Consider the following 14121-nt stretch of genomic DNA (forward strand, 5'->3'; position numbering starts at 1 on the left):
TTTTTGCCAAAAAACGCAATTCGTCATTAACGTTCGAAAAAAAAATCGAAAACAGAAAAAAACATCCACCGAAAAACCCGCCGATTTTTTTTCAAGAAACAACGGCACAGTTTGAAGTTATTTCCAAAACTTGAAATGTATTGCCCCCCTAATTATTTTTTATGCTTTCCAAACTGTGTGGTTTTTTTTTCGACTGTGTAAGGTTGTTGTACGATTGATCGATTGATCGATCGAAGATGATTACTAATCGATTACATAAACAACACAGCTGAGATGGTTAATATTGATTCCTAGAAATAAATAAAGAATTTTATGATGATGATAAACAACATTGTTCATGTTGATAAATTTTCGTTTATTAAACATTAAAAAATGTGCCTAATCAATGGGGAAAAAAATTTTTGTTTTTGATTTTTTTTTTATCACGCGAATCATCGTCATCGTCATCATCACCAATAATTGCTAAAAGATTTCCATTTTTTTTCTGACGTTACAGATCGATTATTATCATTACATAATCATTGTCGGGTATGATTGGGTGATCATCGATAAATAAAAACGAACCTCTTTTTTGCTCAATGTATTTCGATGTAATCTCTATTTCACTATATATATATCTTCAGCAGTTCTCTCATCATCGACGTTGTTTACCTTGAATTTTTGTGATCATCAACAACAAAACAAAACAGATGAAAAAAAAGGTACGTGATGATAAGGTGATTTCTCTCATTTAATCCGAAAATAAGAAATTTTCTTTTTTTTTTTACATGTGATGATTTGTCATCAATCAACAAATTATTATTGCAATTGGCATAAAAAATAAATAAATGAAAAAGATTTGCTACCTTCTTGCCCTTCTTGATCATTATCATAAATCTTTGAACAACAACTGCGAAAAACAAAAACAAATTTCAAAATGGATTTATTCAACCATCATTCATTTGTTCATTTCATCATTATTTGCTGAATCATTTCACATATCATAAAATAAATGGGTGATCATCATCATCATCATTGTATAATAATGGATTGAACTTGAAAAAAATAATCGAATGACAATGAATTTCAAGTATAAATAGGATTTTTGTTTTCCCGTTCATCATCATTAATGATAATGAAACAGCAAACAAAACAACAAACTTTTTTCAGCAAAAAAAAATAACCATTCCTGTGTGCATCATAACATCGTATCAATCAACCTGATTTGTTTATCCTTTAAAAGTTATTAGATGGATAAATAGACAAAAATAACGACAATTTAATGATGATGAATATTCATTCAAACACGTACAAAATTGATATTATCATTATTGTTGACGGTGATAATGGTGATGATGTTTATTGTCCTTATGAAAAACAACAACAACGACAAAAATATTCCAATGAAAATTTTCCAATGTTTATAAAGTTTATCATCATAGCTTCCATTTGACGACTGATGTTTATCTCAACAACAATAAGTGGTAAGTGATTTTTTTTTTGTTTCTTTCGTTTTGTGTGGTTGTTTGAAAACCTTTTTTTCTGTTGCTCTCTTTTTTTTCGTTTTTTTGGTTCATTTGATTGAACAATCCACTGATCGATTGTTCCAAATTGGTGTTTGATTTGATCTGAACCTAAACAACAGGAAACTATTAAATAAATGCACAGCTGTTGTCAATCATTGATCGATCGTCATTCATTTTCCATTGATTATCATGATAATAATTAATATCAATACATAATCAATTTGATTTATATTTTCTGTCTTTAATTTCAATTGCATGGTAAGGATAGTAATCTTCATATATCCATTCAATGTTTCCAATGTTTGATGTGTGCGTGTGTCTTTTTTTTTTTTTTTTTTGTTTGAATCCATCGTACGGTATCAAAATATTGCCATTGATATGCTATGCATCATATCAAGTATGGCGAATTTTGATCAAAACAGACCAAAATCCAAAAAACAAAAAATCTTTCCAAAAAATTTATAGTATACATCAAAATCATTTCATCAAAAAAAAAAAAAAAAAAAAACAGCACACGTTCATAATTTACGATATGTTAGTTACTATGATTTTGATTTGATATGAATTGTGTGTGTGTGTGTATGTTAAATTGATATCAATTCGACATGTGATATGTTTTATCACCATGACCATCATCATAGTTTTGTCAAGAATCAATAATAATATAATATAATATATATGTATGTACATAAGACAATTTCGTCCAATATATACAGTTGTACACACGCACACGCACGTAGTGATAAAAGAGAGAGAGAGAGAGAGAAAAAAAAATCTAGCGATATGATGAATGATATATAAATCCAACTTTTTTCTTTCATTGAATATCCGTTTTTTCTCGTTTTTTTCTGATCAATTCGTTCCTGTACTCTTTTTGTTTGTGAATTTATGATGATGATTGATTTATTTTTATTATTTATATCCTGTTACCATTTTCGTAAATAATCTGGTAAGTCAATTTATTTTTAGAATTTATATTGAATTCTTGTTATTCTCTGCCACCATTATCGTTCTATGGTCATCATATTAATGTTTGATAATTTATTGTATTTACAATAACAACAACGATGAATGAATGAATGGATGAATGAAAGAGAAAAACAACCAAAGTGTCAATTATTACTCATAAAAAGTGAGATGCCACAATGGAAACTTCCATTCATTTGTAGCAAACAAAATATCATTATCGTTTTGTGATAAATAATGTATGGTGTAATATTCAAATATATATCAAAATGATGATGATGATAATCATCATGTCATGTTTTTTTTTGTTAACCAAATTTGGTTTAACAAAAAATAAAACAATTAATCAATCAATCATTCAATTTTTACTAGGTTGATTTGATTACAATCAACACTAATTTTTTTCCGTTAGTTGATTTGTATACTATTTGTGTCTGTGTGTGTGTGTTGGTTATATATTTATCGATCGATCAATCAATCAATTTTTTTGTTTCATTGATCAATTTTCTCATTATTAGCATCATCGATCTATGATCCTCTTGTTATGATTTTGATAAATAATTTATATATATATGAACGAATCAATTGTATTTATCGAAAAGGAAATGACGTAAAATGTCCTGTTCAAAGGTCCAGATTATAGTTTATTATTACTATTATTTGTGATGCTATTTATAGAAATGCTATAATTGATTTTTCATTATCGAAATCGATAACGTTCAAAAGAAAAAGAAAAAGAATGAAGATTTGTCTTTATTCATATAAATAGCATCCATAATGAATGAACGAATGAAGAATCTTGTGATCATCAAAACAAAGAGAAAGAAATGCAAGAAAAAAAACGAACTAACAAACGAATAACGCATATAATAAATACAGTGGCAATGACATTCTACTACAAATGTATATAGTAGTGGGATTGTAAATTGTAAAAATTCTTGACTGAAAGTTCATTGATCATTAAATGTGTGTTCATGCTCTGTGTGTGTGTGTGTGTTCATGTTGATCCATCATTCGTTTTTGTTTTTGTTTTTATTGTTTGTTGATCGTTCCATCAAAAGTTCATTGAATTGTGTGAAATGTCGATCTATGTTTTCTTTCACACATATGGTTAATAATAATAATAATAATCATTAATTCACAATTCAATTTCAGATTTCAATTCATAATCAAAAAACATTATTCAAATGATCTCTAGTTGTGATTGATAATTTCAAAATAATTTGTTTTTTCATTTGATATAAGAAGTGTAAACATCGTTTATACATCTCTTTTTTCACTTGTTTTTTTGTGTGTGTGTGTATGCGTGTGTGTATTCAAATAAAAAAATATTCTCATCAACACATAACCAAACAAAAAACATCAAAATATTTTTGTTATTATTTCTTGGAAATCAAGTTTTTTTTTTTGGTGGTAAGTAGTTCATTTTTTTCCTCAATGTAAAAAACAACATTACAAACATAGACCAACTTATAAGAGACAAACAGCATACAAACAGTTTTAGTTTTATCTTTCTTTCTCTCTCTCTCTCTTTTTTCTATACAAAAATAAATTCATAGATTAAACACTTGTGACAAAAGTTTAAATTTCTGTTTTTTGTTTGTTTATTTGTTCATTCGTGTGTATTTCCGTTATCATTGTCATCATCATCATCATACGATTGTTTTCAATGATTATAATTATAATTTGAGAATAATAATATAATTGACTATGACTATGTCACATCATATGCTAAGTAAGCTAACCATTATGATGTTGATGTTGATATCGATGATGATGATGACGTTTGAACGTAATCGTATGACTCTGACTAACGGTATGCATATATGAATGAATACGATTTTTACAATTTCTAATGTTGCTTGGATAGAAAATGCAAAAAAAATAGAAAAAAAAATTTTCTCTAAACCAGAAAAAAACTATTTCAACATATATATTTATATATCACCAAATTAAGAGATGTAAGCCAAATTTTTCGTTTTATGCTTTCATTTTATTATGAAAAAAAAACTAAATAGCAGCAGTCATGATTTACGTTAATCGTGGTTTGTTTTGTTTTTGTTTTTTTTTTTTTGATGTTATTAAAAAAATACTTGCGGTTTTTTCTTCTTTATATCACGATTTGTTGCCAGATACATTTCAACTTTAGAATCTAATGAATGAATGAAGTTTATGTTCTCGTTAATCCCAACGTTTTTTTCTATTAATTTGCTCTTTTCATTGAGAAAAGAATTTATGTTTAGAGCAGAAGAAGAAGGAGAAAGGCAAAAAAAAATTCTTGCTGTTGTTGCTGGGTTGTCCTCTTTTTTTCATTTTTTTTTGCATGCCGATATGCAAATCTAAATGCCGTAAATCGTAATATGTTATCGATTTTTTTTTTGATCTAAATGAAAAATAATCCGATTACACAATGGTGAATAACCGATCAACAAAAAAAGTCGATTCAAATGAATCATACACACACACACACTATAGTAACCGATAAATGATTCATCCATTTCCAAATGTTTTATTGCAATAGTCATTTCATTACACACACACACACCCTGTATTTTACTTAAATGCCATTTGTGTTAATCATATTTTTACGTTGAAAAATTTAAACAACAACCACAACAACAACAACCAGAATATGATTTTTATTTTCTAATCAAATTGTTTCATTTTTTTTCTCACTTTATTCAAATAGTGTTTGAAAATAATTTACAAAAAAAACTATTAAAAAGTGTGAATTTTTTGTTTGGTGAATAAATATTGAAAATTAATTAATTTTATTAAATAAAAAAAAACAAAAATAATAATGAAAACTATTCATCAAAATGATAATAATCTGCATGGATTATTTGAGTCCAATGGATCAATCAATATTGATAAATCTGTTCATCATCGTTCATCATCACCATTACCTTATCGAAAAATTTCCTGGCATATTACAGCGACCAATTCGTCCGATCCAACATCATTATCATCATCATCATCATTACATCGTTCAAATTCATTAATTCGTTTCACACATGATTTATCCAATAATTATCATCAACAAACATCAACACCATCAATCTGTTTCAATAATATTGTCAATGATAATAATAATAATAATGATATTAATCAACTACCAACATCAACCATTGCCACCAATGACCAATCCATCGATTTGATGATAACAAATTTAAATTTTAAAGATCTCATCGTTTTATCACCATTTGATCATCAGGTATTTTTGTTTGTCATTTTTTTTAATTATCAACAAAATAACCAATAATCACCTCAATAATAATTTAGGTTGGTGGACATACGCAAATAATGTTATTGAATCAATACACTCTTTGTAAATCATTAATACCAAGAGAACTTGATTTCTATCTAAACATTCCACGTCAATTGAATGGTTTTGTACCACGTTATAAAGGCGTTGTTGAAATTTGTCATAATGAAAGCATGATTCCAACATTATATCATCCGAATAGAAATTTTTATTCCAAACATAATAATAACTGTAACAATAAACCGGAATTACGTGTACGTTTATCTGTTTGTAATGATCGTCGTTTGTTGGAATCGATACGTGGTCATTTTGAACAGCAACGTGGCTACGGCTCACGTCCTAATCAGCAATGTAATTATCTATTGTTTTTTTTGTTGTTGTTATTTGACGATAATGTAATAATAATTTTTTATTTTATTTTTTCTTTTGAAAACAAAATTAGATTTCATGTTATTAGAGAATATAACATCAAATTATCATTTGCCATGTATATTGGACCTAAAAATGGGTACACGACAACATAGTGATGATGCATCGGATGAAAAACGTCGTCGCCAGATAGCAAAATGTGCATCAACAACATCGGCTACATTAGGCATACGTATCTGTGGCATGCAAGTATATCATAAATTATCGAATAATAATAATAATAAATATAAATTATATCAACGAGATAAATATCATGGTCGTCGTATTAAAAATGAAAATGGACTTCGTAATGAACTTGAGGTATTGATAATTGATAATAATAAATATTTTTTTTTATAATGTTTACAATTGAATTCATTGATCATTTTTGGTTTATTTTCAGATTTATTTTCTCAATCGTACTTATCTGATTCGACCGATTATATCTAGATTGAAACAATTGAAATCAAGAATTATTGAAACATTACGTACAACATCATTGAGATTTTTTTCCACTTCATTACTTATCGTATCTGAAGGATGTTTCAATGTTGGTAATCCAGCTAGAAAACAACGTCTATTCTCCGATGGTGAAGAAGATGTTGATGATGAATTTGAAAACGATGATTATTTCTATCCATATGATAATAATATCACTGCCCGAAACGGAATAATTGATGATGTGGATGATGACGATGAATGTACCTCATCTAGTCTGGATTCAATGTCCGAAGAATCATCATCATATAATATGGAAAAACATTTAAACGATAATGAAGATATTCTTTACAATTGTAATCGTGATCATTATCGTCTTCATAGAACATCAACATCATCGAAAAACAACAACAATGACCTGCCAGCATTCGATATACGTTTAATTGATTTTGCACATACTTCATTCAATTCATCATCACCATCATGTGATTATGGTTTCATTTTGGGTATAGATAATCTAATTCGTTTATTGAATGAAATATTATTCGATGCTATTCGAGCACGTGTAGCAATGAATCAACAACGTAATAATAAACGTCGAAGAAGTAGTGGCCAAAATATGGATAATGATTCACAATTTCCACATATGCCTTCCAATAAGAAATGGGTAATTAATAATAATAATAATAATGATGATGATCATAACTGTGATGAACTTTGATTGATAATAATACGCCTATGGCAGCCAATTGATAATCAATTTATTAACATTTTTTTTTAATATAATAACAATTATATCCCGATGATGAATATATATAATCCTATAATAATAACATATTAATCATGTAAATTTTTTATTACTATTATTATGAATAAAAATGTAAAAAAATGTTCATTTCTAGTGTGTGTGTGTGTGTGTTTTCATTATTTTATTAATTTTTTTTTTTGATGAAAATGATGATAAATTTTTTTGATATTGTCTTTCCAATCGTTTCAATGCTTCAAGATTATCATCATCAAAATATTCTATCAGATCTTCATTGTTGGCTGAATAATCCATCAATATATTTTTCAATTCCAAATTGATTTTTTCTGGATGAATTGTATGTACATGATCAGTAATATGATGATATAATTCTGGTAACCAATAATCTTCACGTTTATCTTTGTAACAAAGTATACATTTGTATTTTTTATATGATGAATGTTCAATGTAATGTGCTTTTTGATTTGAACATAACCGACGATGATCATTATTTTCACCATTTACAACTAGTTTCAAACAAATTGGACATTCTGGATAGAATTCTCTATAGCTATGTTGATTTAATATGAAAGAATCGATCCAATTGTTGAAAAATTCATCACGATTTTTTTCCGTTGAATCAAACAAATGTTCAATCAAATGTTTACGTATGGCGATTTTTGTTAAAAATTTATTATCACAGAAAAAACAACAAAATTGTATGTTAACATCATTGTCACTATCATCATCCAGATGATCACCATTGATTGTACTGAATTCAGATATGTTTTGATCCAAATGGATTTCATTTTGTCGACTAAAATAATATAACAATGGATATTCAGGATGAAAACGAACCATATGTTGTATCAATTCTTGAAAAACATCCCAACAACAATCACAATAAAGACATTGAAATTGACAGTTAGTTTCAGTATTTCGATCAATTTTGTATTTATCATAGAAATATTTTAATGTTAGATTAGTCGTTTCATTTTGTGAAATATTACAATAAATAATTTTACGATTTTCAGAACACAATGATGATTGATGATGACAAAATAATTGATGCAGATTAACATGATCAGCGGTGATTGCCCGATATGAACAAGAATTGCATTGGAAATGTTGATTTGTATGAAATTTATCCATATGGATTGCCAAAGTGATTGGTTTTCTAAAATGTTTAAGCTAAATATATGGTGGAAAAAAACGAGATTAAAGAACAAATTAAATTTTTGGATTCGAAAAAGTGAAAGTAGAAAATTGACAAACCTTTTTAGAATCCTTCAAGTGACAATAGATACAAATCAAGTTTGTATGACTATGTTCACGTTGAACATGTTCAATGAAATCATTTCGTACATTTGTTGCATATCCGCATGATTGAAACACTCTTTTTTGTTCAATACAGGCACACTTGTAAAATTCATAACCATTATCATGATTAGTATTGATTAATTTAGAATTATTAGGATTTTCTGGACAAAAATAAAAACCAACACGATCGGAAAAGTACGTATTCATTGTGATGTTGGTTATTATGTGGATAATAAAATAAAAACAAGTTTACCCCAGAAATCATACCATTTTGTGATAATATATACATCAATCAATTAATCGAAGATTCGAATTTCAAATCAGCTGCTATCGAATATGTGGCAAAATCTACCCATATAGGTTTGATTGGATAGAAAAAGAAATTTTTTTTTTATTTTCACTTAAGCTCCTCCCATATACACTTTGTCTTCAATATATATCGGAAAGATGGATGATTTATTCAACGATTGGATTGGATTTATGTGTTTTTTTTTTGTTATTGTATTAATATTGTAAACAAAACGTAAAAAAAATTGATACATTTTCTATCGTGTGTGTAAACAGGCTTCATCTTTTACGAACTGATTCAAATTTATTTTTTTCAATGATTTATTTAAATTTGAAACAAGAAAAGTAAAACAAAAAAAAAAAATAGTTATGGCTATCAATCCACAGCAACAACAACAACAACAACATCCGAACAATAATTCGATCAATTATCAGATAACAACTGGTAACACGACAACAACATATCAATCAACATTGAATGGTGGAAATATTGGTTCAGCGATTATTGCTGCTGCTGGTGGTGGTGCTGGTGGTGGTGGTGTTGGTGCCAATATTATCGGTACCATTAATAATCCAATCAATAATCTAGTTAATATGAATTTGACAACAGTATCGGCAACAAATACATCGACAACAAATCTAAATACCAATACCAATATTATTGCTAATAATCAAAATAATAGCAGTAATAATAATGCATTATCATTATGTTGTTTGATTGAAAATGGTACAAAATGTACAAGAAATGCAGGAAATGCATCCTATTCGAAAAGGATTGAAAAACAGGTGAGTAGAATTTTGAGTAAAATTTTCAATCAAAAAAAAAAAAAAAAAAAAAAAAACTATGGATATAAACTATTTTATTAATAATAATATTAATAGGTTGCCCAAAGAAAATTGCAGCTAATTGTTGATCCACGTTCATCACATGCATATATCTGTGAACATCATAAACAGATTATACAATCAATTCGAACGAGTGGAAAACGTAAACGTAAAGATGGTGGTAGTGTTATCGGTGGTCATGATGATGGCCTAATTGATGATGAACTTTCATTAAATGATTTTAATGGTATTAATGATTCATCAAATGAAATGATAACACATTCAATTACATCAACAATGAATATAAATTCATCATTATCATCATCATCGACATCAGCACATCAATCACATCATCATATGAATAATAGTGGAAAATATGGATCACAACAACATCATCATCAACAGCATCAGCAACAGCAACAACAACAACAACAACAATCATCTTATACATCATCATCATCATCATCACCAATAGATTTTCATAGTTTACAAGTGAATACATTACGTAAATATAAACGACATTTTCGTTTACCAATTAAACATGCAAGTAATAAAAATCAATTGGCTGATGTAAGTCATTCATTCATTCATTCATTAATTGATTCAAAATTTTTATTAATTCTTTAATTCATTCATTTCAAACATCATAACAGGAAATTCAACGACATTTTCGTGCATTAGATGTAAATGAAAAAGATGTTATCAATAAATTTATGTATATGGTGAAAAATGGTAGCAATAATAATAATTCGAATAATAATAATAATAATGGAAAATCGAATGAATTTAGTAATTCCAAAGAATAGCCGCCTGACGACATTTTTTTTCTCTCTCTCTCTATCATCAAATTCATCAATCAATCATCGTAACTGCTAAACAAAATAATTCTTTAAGAAATTTTATTTTCCAAATTTTCAACAAATTCATTCATTCATTCATTCATTTTTTTTATTTTGGCCTATTATATTATATATATATTATAGACATAGAGCATCATCGTCATCATCATCATTGTGTTTGAAAAAAACCCAGAATTTTCTTTTTAATAAATAAAATTTTTTTTTCTTTATTTCATCATTATTTTTAATTATAAATTCCTAAATTTATTCATTTTTTTTAAATCAAATAGTTTGTGTGTGTGTGTATATATGTTGTAGAGAATGAAATGGAATCTGTATAATTTTGTAGAATAGAATCGATGCTTTTTTTTCATTTCATTCATTTATTCACTTTGTTGATTCTTCCAAATAGGCAATCAAATCTTCTCTATCCTGTGCTTTTTTCAGGCCAACAAATACCATTTTTGTACCGGGTATATATTTTTTCGGATTCTCCAAATATTCAAATAATGTATCATGACCCCATGTGATTCCTGTGTGTTGATGGTGATTGATAAATTCAAAATGGATAACCCACAAAAAAAAGAATCATACCTTTTTTAATATTTGCATCGGTATATTCAAAACCGGGTGCCTGGCCAGTTTTACGACCAATCAAACCATTTAGATTTGGACCAGTTTTATGTCCACCACCTTTTTCAACCGTATGACATTGAGCACAACGTTGAACAAAAATTTTCTTTCCTTTTTCGGCGTTTCCTCCTCCCATTTTTTTTTTGTTTCGTTTCAATAAAATGAAATGTGTGATGAAATAAATATAAATCAATTGATTAGTACCTAATAAATAAATTAAATTCTATTCAAAAAAAACGAGAAAAAAAATTAAATTAAAACAATTGAAATAATGTGTATAGAATTATGAGAAAAAAAAATCGAAACATACAAATCCGGCGCGAGGATAATGAATGAAAAATGTTCTTCAAAATCAATGAAAAAGGACATACACCATAAGCATTTTTTAGATGATGATGATGATTATAAAATGTGAAATGTGATGTACAATGACGACACGACATAACCTAATGATTTTTTTTTTGCGTTTGCGCATCCATTACATTTCCTTCTTTTTCTGTTTGTCTTGGTTATTTCATGGCCATCCATGTTGTGTGTACTACCATTGCATTGAACCACTACTACTTTGTTTATTATTGCAATTTAACCTTTGTACGAACTTGTTCGATTTTTTTTTTTTTTTTGGTACCGTTCATAAATGATGTAATGAATTTTTTAAAATTTTATTAAACTTTTTAATAATAACTCATGATTAATTGATTATTATATGTGATCAGAATCAATAATAATAATTATTATATTCAATTCGAGATTTCATGGCAACTCGGTAATTATTCGCATTGTATTTGTATAACCGGAACCTTGACGCCAACCGGTTATCAATACAACTGAATCTCCAGCTTGAATGAAACCACGTTTTCGTCCATATTTGATGCCAAACTCGATCCTAGCATCCATATCGTTTGTCCATTCTTCTTTACGTGGTTGAGTATAATGAATCGGTAATAATCCACGGAAAAGATGAGCCTGTTGTGTAACTTGTTGATTTCTTGAAATAGCAATTATTGGACATCTTGGTCGATATTTAGCCACTGTATATGCACTTTGTCCGCTCGATGTAATGACAATTATGGCTGATGCTTCAACTTTTAATGATGCACAAACAGCTGCAATAGCTGTTGCTGTAGTTGCATTTGTTGGTGGTGGTGTCATATAATCAAGTTCATGGAAAAGATTTCTTGAATGTATGGCCACTTCAGCTTCCAAACAAATACGATGCATCATTTGTACAGATTCCACTGGATAATTACCTTTAGCCGATTCTCCAGATAACATGACACAATCTGATCCATCCAATACAGCGTTGGCTACATCCGATACTTCAGCACGTGTTGGTCGTGGTTTTTTAATCATACTTTCCAACATATGTGTTGCACAAATTACCGATTTACCGGCAATATTACATTTGGCAATCATCATCTTATGTGCTAGAAGAACTTTTTCCGGTTCAATTTCAATACCAAGATCACCACGTGCAACCATTATTCCATCACTAACATCGATAATTTCATCAATATTCTTAACACCTTCATGATTTTCAATTTTCGATATAATCTTTATGGTTTCACCACCATGTTTTTTAAGAAAATTACGTATAACTTTAACACCATCAGCATTTCGTATGAATGAAGCGAAAACAATATCAACATTTTGTTCAATACCAAATAGAAGATCTTTTTCATCCTTTTCGGATAACGCTGGTAAATCTACCGATGTTCCAGGCAAATTAACACCTTTATTCGAACCAACCAAACCACCATTCTCTACTAAACATTCGAGATAATCTGTTCCTTTTTCTTTCACCATCAATGAAATAAGTCCATCATCTATGAATACTTTACTACCAATAGCCACAACGTTAACCATATTTTTGTAATCAACAAACAATATTTTCGATGATCCACGTTCACGGTAAGCATCATCCACTGTTATACGAATCATTTGATTTTTAATCAATTCCACTTCAGCAGTTGGACCATTTTCCAGTAAACCGGTACGAATTTCTGGTCCTTTCGTATCCAAAGCAATAGCAACTGGTAAAAATTGTTCATCATAATCAGCGGCAGCTATTTTCACTGCTTTACGTACATTTTCAATTAATTCACTATGAAAATCATATGTACCATGTGAGAAATTTAAACGAGCAATATTCATTCCAGAACGAATCATTTGGGCTAACGTATCGACATTTTTCGATGCTGGACCAATCGTACAGATGATACCGGTCAAACGTTCATATGGTACTTTAACATCAATATCCAATGAACTTAGATGATCAAGCATATAATTAGTATCTTTATCTTTACGATATTTACTCTTACTTCTTTTCAAACTTGACATGATGTTTGTTGGATGTTTGAAATTTTCACTTCAAAAGAAACAACGAAAATGATGTTAATGATTCATCCATCCATCAATTGGCATTCATTTTTATATATATTGTCATTTAATCAAACACAGCAAATATATGATATGCCGAGTGCGTGTCAAAAGCATGATCAATTTTCATTGATTGACTTGATAGCTGATTGTAACCTTAGCAACCATGTTTTCAATCTTATCCAAATACAACAGACAGCCACATAATAATTTTGATTAATATCTGCACACTAATTTATCTTAAATTTTCTAGATCTATATACAAATTATCATCATCATCATCATCATCATCAAATGTTCAAAGATCATTATATAACGCCCAAAAACATTGCGACTTTAAATTACACATTTCCACATTATCCATTGATTGGTTGTCATCAGAAAAAAAATGAATATATGAATATTAGTGTAATAATTTCTGGAATAAAATTTTTTTTTTTTGAATTTTTAATTTAAAATTGCGCGCCATTTTTTATATCAATATTGAATATATATAAATACATTGTTTAT

The 14121-nt window shown here is 28.3% G+C and overlaps 5 protein-coding genes across 11 annotated transcripts; 2 read left to right on the forward strand and 3 right to left on the reverse strand.

The window, feature by feature from the left end:
- Nucleotides 1-17: 17 nt before the first annotated feature.
- On the forward strand, nucleotides 18-7477 carry LOC124492082 (inositol polyphosphate multikinase). Of its 6 annotated transcripts, XM_075728591.1 has the most exons (6): nucleotides 18-701; nucleotides 837-1463; nucleotides 5161-5685; nucleotides 5754-6087; nucleotides 6179-6465; nucleotides 6548-7477. In XM_075728591.1, exons 3-6 carry the CDS (start codon nucleotides 5272-5274, stop codon nucleotides 7301-7303), a joined length of 1791 nt encoding a protein of 596 aa, XP_075584706.1. In that variant the 5' UTR covers nucleotides 18-701; nucleotides 837-1463; nucleotides 5161-5271; the 3' UTR covers nucleotides 7304-7477. The 6 variants fall into 6 exon arrangements, with proteins under 6 accessions (XP_075584706.1, XP_075584707.1, XP_075584708.1 ...); XM_075728592.1 differs by lacking the exons at nucleotides 18-701; nucleotides 837-1463 and adding an exon at nucleotides 2123-2454; XM_075728593.1 differs by lacking the exons at nucleotides 18-701; nucleotides 837-1463 and adding an exon at nucleotides 4274-4432.
- On the reverse strand, nucleotides 6545-8968 carry LOC124492360 (uncharacterized). Of its 2 annotated transcripts, XM_075728598.1 has the most exons (3): nucleotides 8915-8968; nucleotides 8603-8808; nucleotides 6545-8518 (listed from the first exon to the last, which is right to left on the reverse strand). In XM_075728598.1, the coding sequence occupies exons 1-3, from the start codon at nucleotides 8934-8936 to the stop codon at nucleotides 7481-7483; spliced, it is 1266 nt and encodes a 421-aa protein (XP_075584713.1). In that variant the 5' UTR covers nucleotides 8937-8968; the 3' UTR covers nucleotides 6545-7480. The 2 variants fall into 2 exon arrangements, with proteins under 2 accessions (XP_075584713.1, XP_075584712.1); XM_075728597.1 differs by having other exon boundaries at nucleotides 8603-8966.
- Nucleotides 8969-9102: 134 nt separating this feature from the next.
- Nucleotides 9103-10834, forward strand: LOC124492443 (uncharacterized). The gene is made up of 3 exons (XM_047055387.2): nucleotides 9103-9721; nucleotides 9818-10330; nucleotides 10414-10834. Exons 1-3 carry the CDS (start codon nucleotides 9305-9307, stop codon nucleotides 10564-10566), a joined length of 1083 nt encoding a protein of 360 aa, XP_046911343.2. The 5' UTR covers nucleotides 9103-9304; the 3' UTR covers nucleotides 10567-10834.
- Nucleotides 10795-11685, reverse strand: LOC124492128 (cytochrome c). Its single transcript, XM_047054936.2, has 3 exons — nucleotides 11543-11685; nucleotides 11194-11455; nucleotides 10795-11132 (listed from the first exon to the last, which is right to left on the reverse strand). The coding sequence occupies exons 2-3, from the start codon at nucleotides 11366-11368 to the stop codon at nucleotides 10987-10989; spliced, it is 321 nt and encodes a 106-aa protein (XP_046910892.1). The 5' UTR covers nucleotides 11369-11455; nucleotides 11543-11685; the 3' UTR covers nucleotides 10795-10986.
- Nucleotides 11686-11878: 193 nt separating this feature from the next.
- LOC124492075 (pyruvate kinase PKM) lies at nucleotides 11879-13982 on the reverse strand. The gene has a single exon (XM_047054864.2). The coding sequence runs from the start codon at nucleotides 13570-13572 to the stop codon at nucleotides 11986-11988; it is 1587 nt and encodes a 528-aa protein (XP_046910820.2). The 5' UTR covers nucleotides 13573-13982; the 3' UTR covers nucleotides 11879-11985.
- Nucleotides 13983-14121: the final 139 nt, after the last annotated feature.

Source organism: Dermatophagoides farinae, chromosome 2 (assembly GCF_024713945.1).
Source record: "Dermatophagoides farinae isolate YC_2012a chromosome 2, ASM2471394v1, whole genome shotgun sequence".
NCBI classification, from domain to species: domain Eukaryota; kingdom Metazoa; phylum Arthropoda; class Arachnida; order Sarcoptiformes; family Pyroglyphidae; genus Dermatophagoides; species Dermatophagoides farinae.

Coding starts and splice junctions, on each gene's coding strand:
- LOC124492082 (XM_075728591.1), top strand. CDS start 5,272: ATGAAAACTATTCATCAAAATGATAATAATCTGCATGGATTATTTGAG. Junction 5,686..5,753: donor TATCACCATTTGATCATCAG/GTATTTTTGTTT, acceptor ATAATAATTTAG/GTTGGTGGACATACGCAAAT. Junction 6,466..6,547: donor GACTTCGTAATGAACTTGAG/GTATTGATAATT, acceptor GTTTATTTTCAG/ATTTATTTTCTCAATCGTAC.
- LOC124492360 (XM_075728597.1), bottom strand. CDS start 8,854: ATGAATACGTACTTTTCCGATCGTGTTGGTTTTTATTTTTGTCCAGAA. Junction 8,519..8,602: donor ACTTGAAGGATTCTAAAAAG/GTTTGTCAATTT, acceptor CCATATATTTAG/CTTAAACATTTTAGAAAACC.
- LOC124492443 (XM_047055387.2), top strand. CDS start 9,305: ATGGCTATCAATCCACAGCAACAACAACAACAACAACATCCGAACAAT. Junction 9,722..9,817: donor CGAAAAGGATTGAAAAACAG/GTGAGTAGAATT, acceptor TAATATTAATAG/GTTGCCCAAAGAAAATTGCA. Junction 10,331..10,413: donor ATAAAAATCAATTGGCTGAT/GTAAGTCATTCA, acceptor ACATCATAACAG/GAAATTCAACGACATTTTCG.
- LOC124492128 (XM_047054936.2), bottom strand. CDS start 11,368: ATGGGAGGAGGAAACGCCGAAAAAGGAAAGAAAATTTTTGTTCAACGT. Junction 11,133..11,193: donor CGATGCAAATATTAAAAAAG/GTATGATTCTTT, acceptor ATCAACACACAG/GAATCACATGGGGTCATGAT.
- LOC124492075 (XM_047054864.2), bottom strand. CDS start 13,572: ATGTCAAGTTTGAAAAGAAGTAAGAGTAAATATCGTAAAGATAAAGAT.